This window comes from Festucalex cinctus, chromosome 3 (assembly GCF_051991245.1).
Source record: "Festucalex cinctus isolate MCC-2025b chromosome 3, RoL_Fcin_1.0, whole genome shotgun sequence".
Classification (NCBI taxonomy): Eukaryota; Metazoa; Chordata; class Actinopteri; order Syngnathiformes; family Syngnathidae; genus Festucalex; species Festucalex cinctus.
In genome coordinates this window covers 20,595,144-20,617,421 of record NC_135413.1, presented here as the reverse complement: position 1 = coordinate 20,617,421, position 22,278 = coordinate 20,595,144, and the positions used below count along the sequence as shown (strand labels likewise).

The following is a 22,278-nucleotide window of genomic DNA, read 5'->3' as shown; positions in this document are numbered from 1 at the left end:
GCATGAAAAAATATCTTAAAACAAGGATAGCATTACAGATGAGCAAACTTTTGTGCATACTGTATGCGATGTCATTTTTTAATTTCGAACACAACTTAATCAGAACATCCTTGGAAGGATACTTTATTAAAATGAAATATTTTTTTTTTAAATGTTGTATGTAGAACTCTTGACGGAGGTGGCGAGTCGACTTCTTATTTCTGTATCACTTTACGTAACTGCTGAGGTGCGTGATAATTATATTCCATGCAATTTGTAGCGTGCGGCTAGTCGCGCGGAAGTGTCACTGTATTAAGCCAGCCCGCAGCTTTGCTGGGGACGTCAGAATATTTTTACTCTTCAGATACTATTTATTTATTTATTTAATGCAGTGGAGTTGATGTGAATGTAAATGTGAATTTCACACATGGGCGGACTGAAACGAGCGGCGCGCAAACTGCACTCGTCTCCTCCTTCTGCGGGCAGATGGCCTCATTTGACCTTTGCACTGAGGTAGAAGTGGCCTGATGTAACGCTCCAGTCAAAACGCTGCGCTCATTATTGCTACTCTGAGCAAAAACGCCGTCTTATGATAAGGAGCATCGTTAATCTTAATAGGAAACATTGTAAGAGATGTGACCCGCAAATTTTCACCCACTCTAAAAAAAAATGTTTGGTCATTAGTTTGGCTCATAAATAGAGTTGTTTGTCCCAATAAATCATATACAGCAATCTCCTATCCTGCATTTTTTTTTTTTTTTGCAAAAATTGTGAAATCAGCATTTAAAGAGCTTTATGTTGACAAAGTATCTGACTGATTTGCATGAAATTAAAGAAAATTGCTTCCAAACACTGAAATGTAACAGAAGGAATTGAGAGCTCTACATACTGAGAAACTCGGTGACGAACAACCGGGCCAGTTGTGGTTTTATAGCTGCACTGTATAGCTCAACAGCGTTTATCTCCCTTGGCTTTTCAACACACAATAAAACAATCACCAAGCAGCCATTTGAATGAGTTGTACTTATTTGAATGTTAACATACTAGAGTAATTATGCTGTTTTTCAAGGGTGGGAGAATGTGTATGGCTTCGATATGACTTGTATCCGCAATGTGGCAATGAAGGAGCCTCTGGTTGACATAGTGGACCCCAAGCAAGTGGTGACCAACTCCTGCCTAGTCAAGGTAGGTCAAATTCTGTTTAAATTCATCCATTTTCTCGTCTGGCTGGAGTCCATCCCAGCTGATGGAACAAGGGTTAGGGGGTTAAGCCCAATTCACACCGACTGCGGAACGGACGAGGTGCGTTCTCCGTACGGCGGCCGTATGGACGACGCAAGGATAGAACGCATTCGAGTCTACGTGTCAATGGGGTATATGCCACGGAAGAGGCGGGACTGTTTTTGCACGTCAGTTTGGTTCCGGTTCGTTTTGCAACGTGTGGGCTGCGTCAAAATACTTGTGCTTCCGACTTTGTGCCCCTCGGTTGCGCGTTCGCAACCCGGACTGGAAACAAACTGATGTACAAAATCACGTCCCGCTTGTTCCGTGGTATATACTCCATTCATACCAGCTTCGGTGAGGTGCGGAACGACAGCGGCAATGCGGAAGGTTTCCGCAAACGTTCTACTTCTTCCGGATGCCGCATGCCGGATTTTCATGAAGCTGAAGAAATTCCACAAGCCGGACAGGAAATCGAGCGTCTCATTAAGGTAAATCCGGTATATTTCAAAATAAAACCGTTTGCGAACTCGTTTTTTGGGAAGGGAAGCTAGCTAGCTGCATAGCATGACATCAGTCGGAGATTTAAGACAAAAAATGAGCTCAGAATATATTAAACACGACAAAATGACACTATTTAAACACAAAACGTACTTACCCATGGAGAACAGCCATGGTAGGAAGTCCCAGAAATAATGTCCAAAAAGCATATCGATGTGACAACAGACAAGCGTGGCTATTGTTTACAAATAGGACTATACTGTTGTTATCGGGTGAACTTAACTCACCAGCGGGAACCCCACGTTATCTCGTGGTTTGTCGGGAGTAGATTTCCGGACACGGAACGCACGCAGTGCAGTCCTTGCGGCGTCCGTACGACCGCCGTACGGAAAACGCACCGCGTCCGTTCCGCAGTCAGTGTGAATTATAGGCTTCAGGGTATTTGTGAATGAAACACTGGAAATAACCAAGTGTACTGATCAAAATAACATAAATGTTATTTCTGCATAGTCATTCAAACCAATGTGCATAATAAAAAAAAAATCTTCAGTGGTTTGAAAAGTCTTCTACAAATGTATTGGATTGGCAAGGTCAATTACTTTGTTTTTGTTGTGTACTCAAGATATTTGGGTCTCAGATCAAAAAGACAAGAGTTCGGAATTCCAGCTATTATTTTAGTATTTACATCTAGATGTGTTAAACAACTCAGGACAGAGTACCTTTTGTTTGAAGCCAATTGAGCAAAAGTATTGGAACAAACAGCTTGAATTTTACCTCCTGAAGAGAAGACTAAAAGTAGAAATCCTCAGAAATAAACAAGAGCTGATAGAGGCTGCAGTAAAAGCCTGGAAAATCGTTTCAAATGAAAAATTCAACACGCCGGTGCTGTCAGTGGGTCACAGGCTTGATGCAGTCAGTGCAAGTCAAGGGTTATGGCACCAGATGTGACAAGTTAGGCTACCCATTCCAGTACTTTTATTATGCACTTGTGGGAAAAAAAAAGTGGGAGTCTTCAAAGAAGGTGCTCTGTCCTGAGTTGTTTAACACATCTAGATGTAAATACTAGGGATGGGCGAGTGCCGATACCAGGTATCGGTATCGGGCCGATACCAGCCTTTTTTCAAGTACTCGTGACACAGACGAGTACAAGCGACCGATGGCAGAGGGGGAAGACGTTAAGTGAGTCCTCCTTGCAGCAGTTTTTCACCAAAACTTCACCGGTTTGGAAATACTTCAAAATTGTGAATCTTAAACTAAAAGAGCATTTTTGTGTCAAAATTAAAGGAAATATATTTGTTTAAAAATATCTTTTAGTGATTTTTTTTTCCGGTGAGTACTGAGGGTCTGAGTATCGGTATCGGTATCGGTCTGAAAAAAGTGGTATCGAGCATCCCTAGTACATAACATGAAATAAAAGCTGCAATTCTGAATTTTTGCCAAATTTCTTCAGTATACAATATAAATGGAGGAATTGGCCATGCCGTTCCAATACTTTTGGAGGGGAGTGTCTAATTCCTGCAAGCATATCTACTTTGTGTTCAAACAAACACACTTAACTTTTACACTAAAGGCAAATGTGAGCAAACTGAGACAAGAGTATTTGTACAGCATACATATTTTGTGTGACATTTTTGTTTGATGAGTTTTCTGATGTAAAATTGTCCATTGTTTCAAATAAAATAACAAAGCAAACCATACGAACATTTCTGGCTTTACAACGATTATAAAGTTCAGTTTTGTCAAGTATCCTTATATAACAACAAGATCACGTATCTTGACCATTCATTCTTGCGCTGACATGGAACATGGTTGAAATCTTGAAGTCGCCAGTCGAACGTCATCGAGAAAATTCTTGGGTTAGGTTCCTGTAACAGCTAGAGAACTCTTGAGTAAAATGGATATTATCAGACAGAATGCATGGATAATCGGTGTAAAACACAAATAGCATTGCGTGTTGTGGCTAAAACATTTAACCTGTAGCAGGTGTGTTGCCTTGCATGTGACCAGCGACCCTCCTTCTTGCAAGTCACAATGTTTTATTGCTACAACTGATTCAATGAGATTTCATCCTGTCTTGTGATGTGATTGTTCCATCAGTGCTCTCTGTTTTGCTTGCTAGTTGGCAGCCACTCACTCTTTGCTATTCTTTGATATAAACCATCATTTGATGCAAATTATGAAACATTACAGAGAGCTTGTGCAGAGCCACAAGCGCTGTGAAAATAACACCCCAGTGAAGTTCTATTTTAACTGATTGAGCTCATAAGGATTGTATGTCTGATGTTATGCCTGAAGATCACAAGTTATTATACTGCAGTTTGTAACAAGGATCAGAAATGAATCCTTAGAGATTTGAGACAATTGGCAGATATTGTGATGAGTTTATCGAACCAAAGGTAGTGGAAGGTAGCGGCGGCCAAAGGTGAACGGATCCGGGTTGGGGAATGGAATCCAAGTGCGGCTTCCAAGTCAGCAGGATGCAGAACGCAGTTCTGGCAGGCAAGGAACAAGGCAAGGCATGATCTGGGAATACAAGTAACATGAGAATCAGAAAATACTTGGGAAATACTCAAGATAGCTGGATGAGTGAGAGTATTGAGCTGGCGATGAGGTGGAGTATCGCAGATGGATGTTGGTCCCGGCACCACTCGTCCGTCCACGCGCGCGTGACAACGATTGTGAAGAATTGTGTCCTGATCTTTGAAATGTGACTGGTCTCCGTGCTGCTACTTATTAAAAACATCAGTAATATTCAAGACTAATAATGCTTTGGTTTTATTGACAGTCAATAAATATCACTTCAGCACATATTCTCACACCAAAACCATAACAGGCTCGCAGTTAATATATCATCGTAATGAAAGAACAACAATCAGCAATTTCACACTTGTTGACTTGATGCTGGCGTTCACGTTTTGGACGAACTGCAGTGCCCTCTGGAACTCTTTTAGCATTGAAAACAAACACAATGAAAATCAACACACTGAAATTGGAATACGCACGAGTTCATCGTGGCGGTCAGTTTGAAAGTTTGATGGTCATCAAATTGCTAACCTGATGTCCAATAATTAGCTTAGTACGCTAAGTACTAAGTAGTTAGAACTCTTATATTATTGTACTCTTTAAGGCTACACTTAAGGACCCAAATTATTATTACCACGTACATGCCTACAGTATAACAATGGGATGACCGGATACAAAAAGTTGTGATGAATTACCTGTGAGTTTCTTGTGTAATTGAGAGATCCATCTTTGTCCGCCAACAGGAGGTGGACATCTACACAGTGAAGACTGAGGACCTCTCGTTCACATCAGCATTCTGCTTGCAGATCCAGAGAAACGACTACATTCATGCACTGGTCACCTATTTCAACATCGAATTCACCAAATGTCACAAAAAGACTGGTTTCTCCACTGGTAAGATGCACAGCTATTCTATTTGCCTACCTAATGAAGTTGCTGGAGTGATGTTGTTGAAAATGTAAAAAAATAAAAATAAATGTTGGTTATTATACAATGCATACATGGAACCTTTTTCCAAATAAAAACAAAGGTAACGCTGGAGGGTAATGTAATAAATGTGAAAGGGGGGGTCTCTCATCTGCAGCACTCTAGCTTAAGTCCAATTTAATTGTGAGCTCCAGCCGTTTTAGATTTACTTTGTGTGCTTTCTCAGGCTCACTAGATTTGATCTAATCTTTAGAAGAACCAGAACACAATTACATCAACCAGCCCCTTGCACAATATCCCCTTATGATATCCAATACAAGAGCTGTATTTGAAATTTTTATTTATTTTATTTATTTATTTTTTATTTTATTTTTACAACGGGAATCCTAAACAGTTTTGATTGTCCCTGTCAGTGGGATTAATTATCTCAGTATATTAAACTGAGACATTTCTAATATTACTTCATATACTAATATAACATCGTTTAGCTCCATAGGTGGGATAAATCTACATAACTGCCAAGCATACAGTAATTGCAACAATAAGCTTTATAACGTCTGTTGCTGTCAGCACATGATAAAGACTTGCTTTGGTAGTTGTGGTTTGATACTGACATCTAGTGGGGAGAGGATAAATTGCATCTGGTCGTTTTATGCTTACCCAAGTAATGCACCATCCAAATCACTTACCATCAATATAGCCGTGTAATAGTAGCTCTCGTTTTATAATAAAACTACTTAAATCTTTACAGTTGAACGTTTTCCGATCCCAATCCTGAAAGATTTCTCAGTAAGCATATGCTTAGATAGCTATCTAAACTTGGACAAAAAAAAAAGTAATTAAGTTCCCATTCCCAAGGAGGAACAGAGAGGAAGAATGCAAGCTCAGCTCCTAATTTACAAAAAAAGTAATGGATCTATTTGGCAGGTCCTTTTATATATTACACACAAAGAACAGTTTGTACAGACAAGAGAAGATAGACGTCGTCCCAGCACAGCAGGCTGAACATTCTGATTCAAGTGCATCTCATATTTTGAATGTCAGCCAAGCTATTGCCAGTGGTGGCCAGGGCATGTTCTGATTTGTTTTGGCACTGAGGTACAAACAAAACACACAAGCACACACAGAGTCATTACAGCAAACAAAAATGGGAAAGAAGCAAGAGTTTTCCTCCATTTAACGCTGACATCCTGTGCTCAATAAAGTGTTATTATGGCCACTTGGGGGCATTACTTCAAGACAAGCACAGAGCCCGCAAATCAGAGGTCTGTGATGGACTGACAAGCTGCGCATAGTGCTTCTGCCTGATGCAGGCTTTAGATTTTCTGAACCTTAAACAGCTGAACCTTGACCAAGGTTATTTTAGTCAACGAAAACTAATTAAAAAAAACAAAAAAACAAAAACAAAAAAACGTTAACGAAATAAAATAAACACGTAAATGCTTTAAAAATAAATAAATAACTGAAACTACATTTTATGTTTACAAAACTAACTGAAACTATAATCTGTTTTAGTCTTTAGTAATTAATATAATGCATGAGCCTTTGGGGATGATTTTAAATGTGATTTTAGTATATTTATTTAACCAGAATTACGACGTTTGAAAGTGTCACACAGAAGTGACGTCATCGAGCAGGAGAAAAAGCGCCTTCAGATGACGTCGCTCCGAAGCGACAATTTTGCGTGCTTGACTTTTGGCTCCAATGGCTCAACTCGCCTGATTTTTCATTTAACTCGGCTGAAATGCAACAAGAAATGTGTTACTTTTTTCATTTTACCTTGGTGTTTTTAAATATTGTGCACAAGTAATACACATCTTTTTAAAACTAAATTCATACTAAAACTAAGCAATTTTTTTAAATAACTAAAACTAATTAAAATTAAACAGAACCACCCTGGAAACTAATTAAAACTAACTAAATTGGAAGAAAAAAAAACCCTCAAAACTAAATCAAACCAACTAAAATGATCATTCCAAAACTATAATAACCCTGACCTTAACAAAGGAATTTGTATCTTCTCTATTTTTTATTTTTTTTTTGCCATGAAAGCATAAGCTGTTCCTTCAGATGGATGGAGACAGTTCTTAATCAGTTAATGAATCGGGGTTATGGCTAGAAGCCTTGAATTTCATCCATCGCCCCATGCTCTATCCTCATTAGTGTCTTGGTGGATTTTCAATCTATCACATCTGATTTTGGCCATGTTTTGAGGTTGCGTGCCCTAAGCAAACCCACACATCCGCAGGGAGAGGCCACATACAGATGTTCCAAAGGATAATTGACCTCAGCTCTTCCGACTATGATGTCGTGGTGCTGACCACTACGTAGATGCTACTTTGAAATCCATCCTTGCATGGTTAGATGAATTTGGTGTGAAAGAAAATCATGTAGAAAGACACTTACCGGTAATCATTTTGTGCGTGTGTGTGGTCCGCAGCTCCTAACGCTGCATACACCCACTGGAAGCAGACCGTGTTCTACCTGGAGGACTATTTGACTGTGCGAAGAGGAGAGGAAATCACTGGCAGCATTGCAATGAAACCGAATGACAAAAATATTGTAAGTGTTACATAAAACTTCTTTCTCAGTTAAATGTGAAGATAGTCGGATGTCCATATAATCAGAAGCTGTGTATATAACTGGACAGTCGCTAGACCAAGAATTTTGAAGCCACGAGGCCGCCATCTTACCCCTCCCAAGAAACGTTTCTCGACATACGATTCTATACATCATTTACAGTATCGAAATTGGAGAACATTTGGCAGCACTTAGTAGAAACAGCATGATTTATGATGTTTTAAATTTGGTAAACAAGTGGGGGTGGCACAGTGGATGACTGGTCCGCCTGCCAGTGCTGAGGGCGTACGATCGAGTCCAGGTTTCGGCTTTCCTGGGTAGAGTTTGTATGTTCTCCCCATGCCTGTGTGAGTCTTCTCCGGGTGCTCCGGTCTCCTCCCACATTCCAGTTTTTCGCCATAGGATTGACACCTTTCTTGAAACCAAATGACATTTTCATAAGCGCAAGCTCATTTGGCCAAATAGACTTACATTTGTGCACATGCACAACCAATCAGTTCATTAGCAAAAGCACATATTTATCACGATATCGATAATATCACAATACATGATATCTACGATTTTTGATGTATTGTCGAAAAAAACAAATAGCAATATATCTCGATATGTGACTGAAAAAGCCAACAAATGCCCATAAAAAGGAAAATGTCTAATTATGCATTTATTCAATGCCAAAACTTTGTAAAATGTACAAAGTTTTAACTGTAAACATTGTAAAGTGAGACATATTAAAGTGCATAAACATTTACAACATAACACTGCATAACTGGACACATTATATCGATATCTACCATCAGTGTATCGATCATTTTTTGCAACAGAGAGCACAACTATATATTGCGATATCGACTTTTTCTCCCACCCCTAATATATATATATATATATATATATATATTTATTTATTTATTTATTTATTTTTTTGTTTTTTTTTGTTTTTTTCCTACTAAGCGCAATACAAATTTCATTATTATTATTTCTCCTTTAACTAGAACCTCAATGGCCGTCCCTGATTCTTGGCATCATGATTTCAGTTGTAAGAACTTTACTGTGATGTGACGAAATTTAAAATGTGATCCGACCACAACTGTACTTTTTCCCCTCCAGTATTTTCACTTGAAATGGTTGTCTTTTTTTCTCTCGCTGCCTGCAGCGGGACTTGGACTTCACCTTTGAGCTGGATTTCAAAGGACAACTGTGTGAGGCGGCTATAGTCCACGACTACAAGATGCGTTAGGTTTTGCGGGAAAACCAGGATTAAAGACACCTGCGAGGAGCAGAGGAAGTTTAAAGAACCTCCCAGGACCAGACTCTAAACAGAAGGTGCAATGAGGACAGAAGGAAGGGGCAGAGTACAGACGTGACCCCACTAACAACTTGCTAAGACAGGAAGCCATGGCACAGACTGTTAAACAACTTTTGAATGTAATACTCTATGTATGTGTGTGTGTGGGGGGGTGAATTTTCTAACTTGTTCAGAGTTAGATTCTTTCTGTATATGTTGGTGAAATGGAGTGTTGTACATGTGTTGTTTGTTTTTTGACCATAACTTGGACCTCATTGTCTAGGGGGTACAATTTAATTAAATGACTGTATTGTCCACATTTGGTTGGTTGGGTGTGACCCTGTGCCGGCTGTCAGATAAGCCGTTTAGTTCGTAGTTGTATCAGTTAAGGCTCAGTAATGGTAAAAATATTCATCTGAGCACCACAGCCAAGGACAAACCTGCTGCAGGAATTGCACATGCAGCAGGGCTACTCTATACGTGTGTGTTATGTGATAAGTAATGTCTTAAATAGTCGGTGTACAGTCAGTGCTAATACCTCGCGTAATGGATGGTGTCAAAGGTGAAACTCTTGCTGAACTCTATATCATTGTTCCCATGTCATCAGTCTTATTTGGCATCGTTTGACCTGCTGCTTCAATAACTTCAAGTGTATAATATAATGTGATCAGATCCGGTACAAGAGCTAGATCAAAATAAGATGTGATGTCTTTCTACACCACTGGAAACTACAACTATAATAATAACATAACACAATCAAAGCTAAGCATTATAATCTTTGCAAGACTTTTCTTTAATATCGCTCTTGTATTTGGATCTGCTATCCAAATGACTGGAGAGTCATTTTCCCCTAAATGCCTTGACCAAGTTCCCAAGTGTTCCTGATTCTATTTATCAATGCTGCATCTACTGTACATGAGTTAATTTATTATGGTACATTTTAATTAACCATGTCAAACCTTTTAGAGATATACAGTTTTCTCCCACCAAAAAATGTGAACCTGGTAAACAACCTATGAAAGTGTATCTGTACACTTGTGCTTTGTAGTAAATTAGTAAGATTAACAAGAGTATCTTGCAGAACGTGGCTCAGATGTACAACTGAAGAGCTTTTAATGAGCCTGAAAAGGCTCGATTAATATAAAATACATCATTTAAAAAAAATGTGACTAATGATACTAGACTGATCAATTAGCTGTTTTCTAAACAGCTCTTTACCCCCTTTTTATTTCACAGGTGGCTGGCTGGCAGTTACAAATACTGTAGGAAAAGTAATATTTTCAGGTCAAATCTTTATTTATCGAAAACTCTCCAACGTGTCCAATTTGTTCCCAAACAAACAAAAGTTCTAATCAATACATTAATACAAGCATGTTTTTTATGCTTCTTTCACTCTTTATTTGTTTATTTAAATTCAATTCAAATATGTTTCATATGTTGTTATGATGTCCTACAAATGGAATAAACTGCAATGTGTGAAATCAACCACTTTGTTGATGCTGTGAAAAGTAAAAACTGTCACCTTTACTAACACCCAATTGTTTATTTTTGTTACATAATTAAATATCTCAGTGTATACATAAAATTGAAGTGCAAGACAGTGGTACTTGTGAACCACTAACAGTGAGGCAAATAGAATAACAATACAACAGTATCTTAATTCCAAAATTACATAAACACTATATAACATACTTGGTATTACATTAAAGAATGAGGGGTATAATGTGTATAAAATACTTGGCAAGTAGATTAGGTGCATCTGATGTAAATACATTATTTTATTTTATTTTTAATCAAACTAACTTGACTTTTTCCAAAAAGTCGATAATTGCAACTATCCAACAAAATGGTTTAAGATATTGACACTAAACTACAACAAGAAATGGATTCATAATATAATGTAAAACATAACAGGTAAGCAGCAAATACTACACTTTCGCATGACAACATTCAGATGAACCAGTGAACTCAGTGAACAACAATTTTAACAACGCAATGGTCAGAACGGTCCCCGGGACAAATAACTTAGGAAAAAAAAAAAAGTTATTTTGCTGTACTACCAAAGATAAGGGAATTGTGTGAAAAATCATTGGATCAATACTGTATATTTTAAAATCCTGCATGTGATAGGAAAAAGTCAACTTTCAAAATGTTTGACTATTTGTCTTTGATGATATAATAATGCAACAGAAAAATAATTTGGTGTGCTGGAGACAGTTTTGTAGACATTAAGAATAATGGCAAGTGATAGTGTGCAAGTGTGTGTTTATCTGTTAGCAGCAGGATTTTTTCTTCTCCAATGAACTGCCGACCAACTGGACAGTCTTCTCTTTTTCTCGGTCCTCTTGCTCTTTCAGGGTTCTGAGTGACAAAATGAGAGAAAAACAAAGACGACATCACCTGTTTAGTACATGTGGATATGTTCTGACCACAACTGCTTTATGTGATTGTGTGCAGCCTGCATCGCATTTTGTTAAAAGCAGACTTTGGAAATAAATTTTGGTGTTTGTTTTTTTTAAACAAAGGCAAAATGTTACCTCGCCAGGTGAAGCATGGCCTCCATTACATTATACCCCGAGAATGCACTGCACTCAAAAAAAGTCATCCGACAGTCCTTCAAACACACACAAACCATGTATTTTTCTTAACAGTACTGATAAATACAGCTATAGATGATAACCAAAGTGCTACAATAGAGGAAAATTTGACTATGTCACTAATAGAAAGACAAGACAGACCTCAGCTAGCCTCACGCCCATTGATTTTTGCACTTGTCTCGCAATTTCGAGGTCAGTTTTGTTTCCCAACAACATTACAGTTATGTCTTCGCCCGAGCCCTCCTATGAACAAGACAGAGGGAATGTAGACAGACAATTATGAGTAAATCTTACATTGTGGCAATTATGTGACAATATATTATATTACCTTCACACTTGTCAGCCACTCTCTGACAGCTGTGAAACTCTGCTCAACCGTTATGTCATACATCACCACCACACCGTCAGCTTTGCGGAAAAATTGCTTGGTGATGCTTCGATACCTGACAAGGGAGGAGACAGTAAATTGAAAAAGTAGAGGCCGCTTTGAAATTAAAAAACAAACAAACAGCTGAGTAAGCAGCTCCAAAATCAAGCCTTTTCTTTTGATTAAATATGCAGCAGCGTGTCAAAGTCAAAACCTATGTCACCATAAAACATGAAGAGAAAATTATTGAAATTAAATTACAATTATGTGACAAGTGGCTGAATTACCTTTCTTGTCCTGCTGTATCCCAGACCTGTAGCGCCACCTGGCAGTTGTCCACCCTTATTGTCTTCACACTGTAGTCTATGCCTGCAAATACAATATCCACATTATATTTGCTGCATTTGTAACTTTATAATAGAACAAAAAACAGCACAACACGTGCAAATGAATCACTGACTTAAACATTCAAACTGTGAATAATGGCATAGTGCCTCACAATATTACCGTATTACCGCACCTAAGAGTCTTCAATTTTTTCAAAAGCTGACCATGCGTCTTATAATGCAGTGCGCCTTATATATGGATCAATATTGAGCCGCAACAGGTCTCGCTGTCAAGACGCGATCGGTGACCCTGCACGATCGGTGACGCGCATGCGCAGAAGATCCCGCCATCTTGGATCACTAGCTAATACTAATACTTTACCTAAGAGGAAATAATAAAACAGCTGTTTATTCATTTTGGGAGTAAATGGAGTTGTCAGAAAGCTGGTTTGTAATCTATTAATAAAGTTTGACTGACCTATCTGACTGTTTTGTTGACATTCCCTTTAGCGCAGCACCATCTAATGGATGCATAACGTAACCCCAGCCTCTACTGTAGCGCCTTATATATGGAAAAAGTTTAAAAATATGTCATTCATTGAAGGTGCGCCTTATAATGCGGTACGCCTTATAGTGTGGAAAATACGATAAATACACTTTATAGGAGTTAAACTTCAGCCTCGTTTAATTTTTTTGTGGTAGTACTTTGTGTAAAAAGTTTGAGCGCCACTGATTTACAGTAAACATTTAATCTAGAGAAGCATGTTTTTGCATAGTGGGAAGAAATCAGGGTGCTAGGAGAAACCCCACACAAGCACAATTCAACAGTGGAAGGTCAGAGCTGACATTAGCTGTTTATTTTGATTTAGATAATAAATATCAAACAAACCTATTTAACTACTGTATACGTATTAGATTATATTGCACAACTTTTATAAAGAGCAGGGGTTCATACCAACGGTGGCACAAGTGTCAGGATTGAAACAGTCATCACAAAAGCGTCGAAGGAGGGATGTCTTTCCGACACTGGAGTTCCCCACCAGAACGATTTTAAAGAGACGGTCGGGCAGCGACAGACTGCTTTCCTCCTACATATACAGAAGCAATGCTGATGAAAAGCAGGAGTGGGGTTGCTGACCCCTCACTGAAAAAAAAGGGGAGAAATAGCACTAAAATGCTGCTGTGCTTACATTTATGCTGGTCTCCTTGCCAACAGGTTGACCTCTTGGAGACATGGGACTTTGACTTATTTCTCCAGCTCCCTGTGACTGTTGCGGCTGAGCAGAGCAAATATCGCTCATCAACAAGTCGATATTCTCTTCGTGGTCTGACAGTTCCTCGCCTTCGACAAACGGCTGAAGAGGGACTTGGGTCTGACCGCCATTTTGGAGCAAATGTGGGAGGTGGTCCTCCTCGATAGAGATGATCCTCTGTAGGTAACTTCTGGTCCCCTCTGGACCACATGGATTGCTTGGCACAGTGGCTGGATTCTGCCTTACGTCCTCGACCTCCTCCTCACTGCAGATATGTTTTAAAGACAGGTACAGGTTATATTAAAGCAAAACAGGCACAGTTTAACTATTTTGGTCGTCACAAAATGTCTTGTTAAAAATTACATGTATAGTGGAACCTTCCAAGGCAAACACCAGAGAAATACGATTTGGAGTTCAACCTCCATTTTTGGGAACAATGCACATACATAACATAGGAAAGCGTGTGGTGTTTCAGTACTACATTACCAATACAATATAACTGAAAATCAATACTGTATGTAAGTCAATTAAGTGCTATGGAAAAGATCTGTGTTTGACTTCGAAGGTTCCTCTATGCATAATGATGCTTTTTACCTTTTTGGGAAGTAAGTATGCCCCCCAGCATTATATAAGGACCTTGGCTGTAATCCTGTATTCTTACAATGTTTTGGTTTCTGTAACGCCAAACATATGAGTGACCACATTCATTATTGTTCACTTTATCCTTTGAACTTTGAAAGGCATGCATTCAAGAAACTTAACATACAACAATCGGCAGTCTTCTTTCATGCATGTCACAAACCTGAATGAAAATGTCCTTTTCATCCCGTAAATGTTTATTCACTTCCCTGAAAGATTTTAAGAAAATAGTGAAAATGGTAAAACGTTATCAATAATATTGCACATTTGCAATTAGTGATAAAAAGAAGCCTACACATCCAGGCTCAACTCACAAAAACAGAGCTAACATTTTTGGGGAGATGATAAACAACGCTTCAGTGGAATAAAAGTTTAAAAGTGTTCTGGCTACAAGTTTGAATCATTGACTCTGCAAAATATGAATATTGGAAATATTATCTTTCTTCTAGGTGAATTTCCAAGCAAATACGTTTGTTTGCACAAACAGACGTTTTCAACAATATTCACAGTGTTGTAGCTTTTATAGCTGATGTTAACCCCAAAGCAAATTATCCCCACCTCATCAGGTCCAGTTGTTTGAGAAGGCTTGCTCGCTCACGCTGGAGTCCCTCCGTCAGTCTGTATATTTCCCTGATACAAACAACATCACATGCATTATTGTCATCACAACACTGAACAGAAAATGCTCAAGTTAAGGGGATTGGGTGGGATCTTACTCACATCTCCTTCTCCTCGTTAAGTCGCGTGGACTGCTCATGCAGGAGACTCAGCTGCTCCTGTGCCGAGAGCAGCTCTTGACTGGTGTGATCCAGTTCCTTTGCTAGTTCATCATTTGTCTTCTTCAGCTTCACGTTCTCCACCTTGGTTACATGTTGCTCACTGTGAAGCTCCTGACACTGATCTTCCAACTGGAAATGGCCCAGTGGTGGCAAAACAATCACATTATTATGGCAGGATTTTGTGTATCATTCAATAATTGGCCACCCATTGCATCACTGACCACATGAATATATCGCAGAGATGATTACATAGTTATAGTAAAAATAGAAAAGCTCTCTTCTCTATGTCCTCAAGCTTATTATCTTTCCGAACATACAGAATATAAAAGAGTACCGTATTTTCCGCACTATAAGGCACACCGCATTATAAGGCGCACCTTCAATGAATGACATATTATATAAAACTTTTTCCATATATAAGGCGCTAGAGTAGAGGCTTGGGTTACGTTATGCATCCATTAGATGGTGCTGCGCTAAAGGGAATGTCAACAAAACAGTCAGCTAGGTCAGTCAAACTTTATTAATAGACTACAAACCAGCTTTCTGACAACTCCATTCACTCCCAAAATGAATAAATAGCTGTTTTGTTATTTTCTCTGAGGTAAAGTATTAGTATTAGCTTGCGATCCAAGATGGCAGGATCTTCTGTGCATGCGCGTCACCGATCGTGCAGGGTCACCGACAGCGTCCTGACAGCGAGACCTCTTGCAGCTCAATATTGATCCATATATAAGGCGCACTGGATTATAAGGCACATGGTAAGCTTTTGAAAAAATTGGAGGCTTTTAGGTGCGCCTTATAGTGCGGAAAATACGGTAGTTTGCTTAATGACATGTCTTTGAACTGAAAAATTGTGAAATTATTGTGCGCAAAATTAACTGCACACTTGTCAACTCTTCTCTCACCCTCCTCTGCTTCTGAAAGAGCCGCTCTAAATCTTTCTCCTTGGTGGTCAGCTGTTTTTCAAGGTCTTGACTGCGAGACACAAACTTCTTATAGTCCTTCACAGATAAGAGAGTTAAGAAGTTACAAGCACAAAGTTCAATTATGACTGACTAATGAGATTGTTTGATGATTTCACTTAAAAAATAAGAACACTTTTTTTTTTTTTTTTTTTTTTTTTTTTTTTTTTTTTTTTTTTTTTTTTTACCTGTAGCACAATCCGTTCTCTTTCATTCTTTATTTGCTGCTCCATTTCTTCGTAGAGGCGATGGATCTCATCATCATGTGTAGCTGATTTTCTATAGGACATACATAGTCAGCTCTGCTCTGTTTGCACCACAAATAGTTCAAATTACTTCACATTAAAGGTGTTTTATGCTAAATTTATCCCTTAACATTTTAACAAGCTACTTTAAGCATACTTATAAATTATGTCATAATTTTTGCAGGACTTTGCTGTACAGCTGATGACAATTTTGAGCAAAGCTTGTTTGCCGTGCAACAAAAGCCTTAAAATAGGATCCACAGGAATAAGATATCTCCTGACCGTTTCAGAGCGTTCTCCATCTCTCGCTTTTCCTGGTTAGCCACAATTATCTGGGATGTTACCCTTGCCAGGAAGTCCTCAAAATTGGATAAAAGGTGCGGTTCATCTCGGCGTAGCTGGGCCCACAAACTGCGTACCTCTGCAGGGCTAATGACACAGAGAGTTACATGCAAACATGCATTAAAATAAAAAAAACAAAAAAACAATCCCAATCACATGTAAACTTGACAGGAAAATGGTAAACAGACTAAGCCAAACAACATAATGTTCTTCTGAATCATAAAAGTTCAGTGACACAATTCTTCAAGACTGTCTTTTTCTCTCTCCTTATCTTAGTAAATGTCAAATGTCTGGTGAGGATCAATAAAGGTTAGTTCTGCCCAAAAGGATGTGATCTGAAATGTCATGTCTCATCTCTCGCCTCAAATCTGGTGGGCAAGATGTGCATCACCTGGCTTTATGAATTTGTTTTTGGAGTTGCCTGTGAAAAATGAATTGAATATAGCGTAGTCCCGATTTTGATCCAGGTACAATATATTGTTATTATTATCATATAGTCGAAACATGTGCTATTTGTGTCATTTTTGGATATGGATACAGAGATCACATTAATCCAATATATCCAACTAAAAACTTTAAAATTTAATGAATTGATGGAGTTTAACCGCCTTAAAATAATACAATACTACTACTAATAATAATAATACTAATAATAATAATACTAATAATTATAATAATAATAAAAATAATAATAATAAACTAATAATACAATAATGGATAAAGCCCATCATGAAACCTTACCAATTAACATGCAAATAAAATTCAAAAAAGGGAAACTGAGTCCAAATTAAGAGGAATAAGACATTTTTCCCGAACCTAAGTACAGAACAAAACAAAAAGAATGATGTATTTCAGCTCAAGTTGTCAGTTTGTGGAACAATCTGGGTTATAAAAGTAAATCATATCAGTCTGTTTGTATTTTTTATTTTTTTTTAAGTGTATAAAAGCTCAATTACTGGAAAAATATACTGTACATAGTACAAGGTCATGCTGTTGAATTATTTTGTTTAATTGCAATGAAAGCATCTTGACTGCTTGCTGTCATTTATTTTGTGTTGATCTTTTTTTTTTAAGTGTTGATCAGTGGCAGATATAAGTTTTCATTTCTTTCTGTCCCCTTTCATTTCCTTTTTTTAAAAGAATGAAATAAAAATAAAAAAATTAATTGAATTGAATTGCTGTAGTTCCTAGAAAATAGGCATAGCATGCTACCATACTAGAAAATAGTCCTGTTAGGAATATAAAATTCTGCTTAATTGTTAGTGTAATTTCCTTCCTAAATTTTAACGCCATTAAAAAAAAACCCTCTTGAAGAGGTAATATGCTTTCATAAAGAATGCAAACACTGAAATCATTATGCACAGCTCACTGTGGTCTCAACTCCAGGACCTCTCTTTAGGCCATCCAAAGTAGAAAAAATAAAAGGCACTGACACAGTGTGTAATAAATCATACAAAAACTGCAAGTACACTTAGGTTGACAGAAAAATGGGGTTTTAATTAGCGAACCACACTACATATTCTTCTTATGTAAAGCCATGTCTGCTTGTAGTATAGCACATTGGAAAATGAAGCAAAGTTACATTAAATATGGTTTTCTACCAAAGAGACATTATTTTAGTTGATTTGAGTGAAATAGGAAGTGTCCAATTGAAGAACAGTAACCTGTAGGACCATTTTATGACTACGTCTGACTAAAAAGTCTTTTAAAAGCATCCATTGACGTACAACAGATTCTACAAAGTAATTTTGATCAACACAAACGTCAGAACAAAGACTCACGCGATACTCACTCTTCAAAGACATTGTTGGCTCCGAGGCTTTCCATCAGCATGGAAAAATGTTTCTCCTCCTCATCCTCTGTGGTTGCCGAGCTCTCTTCCCACTGGCTGTGGTAGAGGACCTCTGGAGGCTTTGTACAGTGGGGTCTATCTCCCATGCTGTCGCTTAAAGCAATATTCTTGCCATACAAAAATTCACCTTGAAAACAATTGGTATACAAAACATAAGACGTACAGCAGTTTCGTCATCAATAAGAACATAAACGTGAACGTACTAAAGCCAGTGGAGAACTCATCGAGGGTAAGAAATCCATTGCTGTCAGAATCTAAAGTGTCAAACACTTTCTCCAACTCATCCGCATTGAGAGGGAGCTCGCCAAGCAGCCTCTGTTTTACATGACACAAGCAGCTGTTATTGACAAGGACACAGCCATGAGGACAACACAGCGTTGCTTTAACAACTGTGACTTAAGAGCCATAAGAACAGCATCTGCGTAGCACACAACAACAATAGCAATAATAATAATAATACATTTACATAAGGGTGCTCTTCGTAACTCAATGGATGTTTATTTTATTTCTTTTAAACACAGTGATGATTATCAGAGATGGGAAAACCAGGTCAAAAAAGTAAAAACCCTGCCAGAGTTTGGCTTTAGCCACAGCTGCTTCTCGTAATTACCTCATTTAGTTCAAGCACCTTTAGCTAAAGCTAAACTGTGGCAGTGTTTTTACTTTCTGGACCTGGATTTCCCATCTCTGATGATTAAAATGTGCGATTTGACTATACTGTAGTTACATGTACATGTAAGGTGCAACCTCATACTGTGTGAACCATCTGGAATATTCCCAGTAGAGATACAGTAGAGTCCTCAATGATTGACCAGAGCTGCTGACCAGAAATAGGGAAAATGTACCCGTTTCACTTTCAAACACTTTGGAGAGTCAAGCTTTTCCAACAATTTGCATCTGTGGCAAATAATACATACTTATAATTGGTGTACTTCATCACTTTAAAATGTTATTAATCTGAGCAAGCAAGGGGAAATTATAGGCATAGAAAAGATGTGAATAGTTCAAAAAACTTTACCAATTTTCTAACCAAACTATTGATCCTTAGCTGGAGCTTTCTCCTTGAGAAGCAGGGTAGACCCTGTCCTGTTCGTCAGTCAGTCGCAGGACACATAACGACAAATAACCATCCACGCTCAGATTGAGGACTATAGGAAATGTAGGGTATTCACTTAACAAAATGTCTTAAAGTGGGAGAATGCTAGATCAAAGTTGAGACTATTTGACATGGGAGGGACTCATGACAGTGACTGTGCAGGAACGTTTCGCAAAGAAGAAAAAAAAAAGAAACAACCACACCTCTGTAGGCACTGGGCAGTGTGGTATTAGGATACGTTTACACTGCTGAAACTGTTGACAGAAGCCACCAATTTAATCCAGGGTGGAGATAAGGTAAGGGTAGGATAAAGTGTGTCATCCAGGAAGAACACATCCATTACGTCACAGAATTGGTCTTCTGAAAGCAAAGTGCTCTAAAGCCTCATTAAAACAGGCTGTGATATCAAAGCTCCGCTATGTGTGTTTGTGTTCATGAGTGCTTCACCAATGGATTGGCAACATCTGAGGGATAAGTAAATCTGCACAATAATGTGAGTGGAGAGCTTGGATCACAAAGCGGCCATGATGCTCTCGAGAATCACTGATGAGAGAACAGATTGTCCTTGCATTTCACATGCAGACTAAATAAAACATGAACAATGCAACAGAGCATTGATAAGTTATTTAGATTTCACAGTTATGATTTCCAAAAATCAATTTAAAAAAAAAAAAGTTTTCAAATCGACCACAAAACAATTCATAATCACCTCACCTGCATGTCACGTTGGGTGATGAAGCCCTTTTTCTCAATGTCGCACACTTGGAAGAACTCGTGCGTTTTCTCCCGGACAGTGTTTTGACCAACATGCCCGCTCTCCCGCTTCGGCCACTCACTCTCACATTTGAGGGGCTCTTCATTGCATCCATGCCCTTCGCCGCTTCGGTGCCCTCGCTGCGCCATCCTGGAGCCAGCAGCGGCGTTGGTGAGGGCAGAGGGGACGGTCAACGCCGCCATGGTAGGTGCACGAGAAGTGGGTTGCTGTGATTTGAGCACCTCAGTCATGCTTCACACGACCCAGGTGTGCAAGGGACGGATCTCAGAAGAAGTCGCGCTTACAGGCTAAACAGCATCAGAGGCTTTCAGCGATGTAACGCATCATCTCTTAGCAACCGCCTCATTAATTTGACACCGAAAGCTAAAAAAAAGAGATTGAGAATATTTTGTTAATCTATTTAACTTCCCAGCAAAGTCATTCTGAATTACACTACCTCAATAATAATAATGCATCACATTTATATAGCACAGGAATTATTTTTGAATAAATGACACCTTTAAATAAAGGGGGGGGGGGCGTTTATTTTTTGGCCATATCGTCCAGCCCTATTAGAAATGACTTCAATATGTTACAATGCACTACTGCAAACTACAACGAGAGAAAAACAAAACAAAACAATAATAAACATAAACATGAATATATCGGCATCTCAAATATTCTTCATAGCATTTTATAATGGAACAAGGGAGATTTTTCAGGGAGTATTTGGTAGCACTCTTACACTGCTCCTGGTGACATTCATTCACAACAAGTGTCAGGTCGACAACTAATCCACACAAAGCATTCAAAATGAAACATTCTGCAACTTCTTGTAAGCACTCACAAAACGCAAAGCCACCACATGCAACTGATCCATCTTGCGTACAAAAGAGGAAACTAAAAGAGGAAGTGAACGTTTTCTTCTTCATTAGACCGCATTGTCATATCTCTAACAGGGTGTCCTATAGGCTGGAGGAACGGATGTATTGTTAAGAAGTCTCTCACAGTGTTGACACATGTCGAGAGGCTTCTGAAACACAAACACTTGAGGTGCCTAAATCCTCCATGTTTTATTGAATTGGATTAATACTTTGTGGATAATTTAACTACTGACTGAAGTTCAACTCACAATTTTTAAGAAATGCTCCAAGTGGCAGACAAAAACCAATTAAACATATCGTAGCTTAACTCAGCATGAGCATTGTAACAATATATGGAGTATTTGAACAATATTAAATCGACACATTGGAGAAACTCACTTTTTTTTTGTAACTAGCTCTAGACTTGAAGGCTCTTGTTTGACATGGAACAGCTGTCAGATGATGGTTGCTTAGTCAACTAAGTTCAGAACACTGTGCTCCAAGCACCATGAATAAACCTCATAAACATTTAATTAAAATAAAATAATGATTTCTAAGTTGCTGTCAGTGTTTATTGTCCCAAACTATCACAGCATTTTATAAGACTGTTGGACAGACAATTAGTTTGTATGGGGTCCCCAAACAAGGTCATTTGCAGATTTGTCACAACAGTATTAATAATCATGGCCACTGGCATTCGTTGTTTGTTGGTGACATTTCAATTGGCTTGCCATTAAATGTACTGAAATAGACTGAAGCAACAACTAAACCGTAACAGATCTTTTTATTGAGAAGTCATGACCTCAACACGTCGCTACTAAAAAGTGGAGAAAAGCATGACAGAGCAAAATTACGGTTAATATTACAATTTCCGTGCAATGCAAAACTTCCTGGGACAGCTGCGGGTCTTCTGACATTGCAATCGTGTGTACATACACTTTTCATACGTGCTAGCTAAAATATATTTACGTTAGCAGTCCCCTCGTGCCAGGTTCATTACGTCAAATTCGTTTAAGATAATAAAAGACTCAGAAGACGTACGTACCAGAACACTGAAAAATGTCATTTCTCAATGGATTAATTCCTTGCCTTGGTTGGTATCAACCTGCTGCGTTTCACGCAGATAAGTGAGGGGGATAAAAGTCTACAACTACACGAGTGGTGGAATTTGACTTGACTTCACGCCGGAT

At 38.5% G+C, this 22,278-nt stretch overlaps 2 protein-coding genes across 4 annotated transcripts in view; one reads left to right on the top strand and one right to left on the bottom strand.

Annotated features, from left to right (window-relative positions):
• LOC144015999 (protein arginine N-methyltransferase 8-B) overlaps positions 1–10,458 on the top strand; it is a 27,072-nt gene extending 16,614 nt beyond the window's left edge. For both annotated transcript variants that reach the window (XM_077516567.1, XM_077516566.1), the window contains exons 7-10: positions 1,049–1,164; positions 4,968–5,118; positions 7,592–7,713; positions 8,882–10,458. In XM_077516567.1, coding sequence (XP_077372693.1) covers positions 1,049–1,164; positions 4,968–5,118; positions 7,592–7,713; positions 8,882–8,965 — 473 coding nt within the window. In that variant the 3' untranslated portion in view covers positions 8,966–10,458. The remainder of the gene's footprint in view (positions 1–1,048; positions 1,165–4,967; positions 5,119–7,591; positions 7,714–8,881) is intronic.
• On the bottom strand, positions 10,320–22,278 carry cracr2aa (calcium release activated channel regulator 2Aa). 2 transcript variants are annotated; one of them, XM_077516564.1, is made up of 18 exons: positions 22,134–22,278; positions 20,186–20,609; positions 18,579–18,690; positions 18,316–18,502; positions 16,464–16,610; positions 16,125–16,215; positions 15,880–15,975; positions 14,916–15,103; positions 14,754–14,825; positions 14,359–14,404; positions 14,151–14,230; positions 13,494–13,821; positions 13,259–13,391; positions 12,265–12,346; positions 11,939–12,053; positions 11,752–11,853; positions 11,551–11,627; positions 10,320–11,374 (listed from the first exon to the last, which is right to left on the bottom strand). In XM_077516564.1, the coding sequence occupies exons 2-18, from the start codon at positions 20,474–20,476 to the stop codon at positions 11,287–11,289; spliced, it is 2,235 nt and encodes a 744-aa protein (XP_077372690.1). In that variant the 5' UTR covers positions 20,477–20,609; positions 22,134–22,278; the 3' UTR covers positions 10,320–11,286. The 2 variants fall into 2 exon arrangements, with proteins under 2 accessions (XP_077372690.1, XP_077372691.1); XM_077516565.1 differs by lacking the exon at positions 22,134–22,278 and adding an exon at positions 21,073–21,175.

What these genes read in the sequence shown, in the direction of transcription:
- cracr2aa (XM_077516564.1), bottom strand. Translation starts at nt 20,476, where the DNA reads ATGACTGAGGTGCTCAAATCACAGCAACCCACTTCTCGTGCACCTACC. An exon ending in TCTTTCAGAAGCAGAGGAGG is followed by an intron (nt 15,104 to 15,879) that starts GTGAGAGAAGAG and finishes GGCCATTTCCAG; the next exon opens with TTGGAAGATCAGTGTCAGGA. An exon ending in GATACAGCAGGACAAGAAAG is followed by an intron (nt 12,054 to 12,264) that starts GTAATTCAGCCA and finishes CTCCCTTGTCAG; the next exon opens with GTATCGAAGCATCACCAAGC.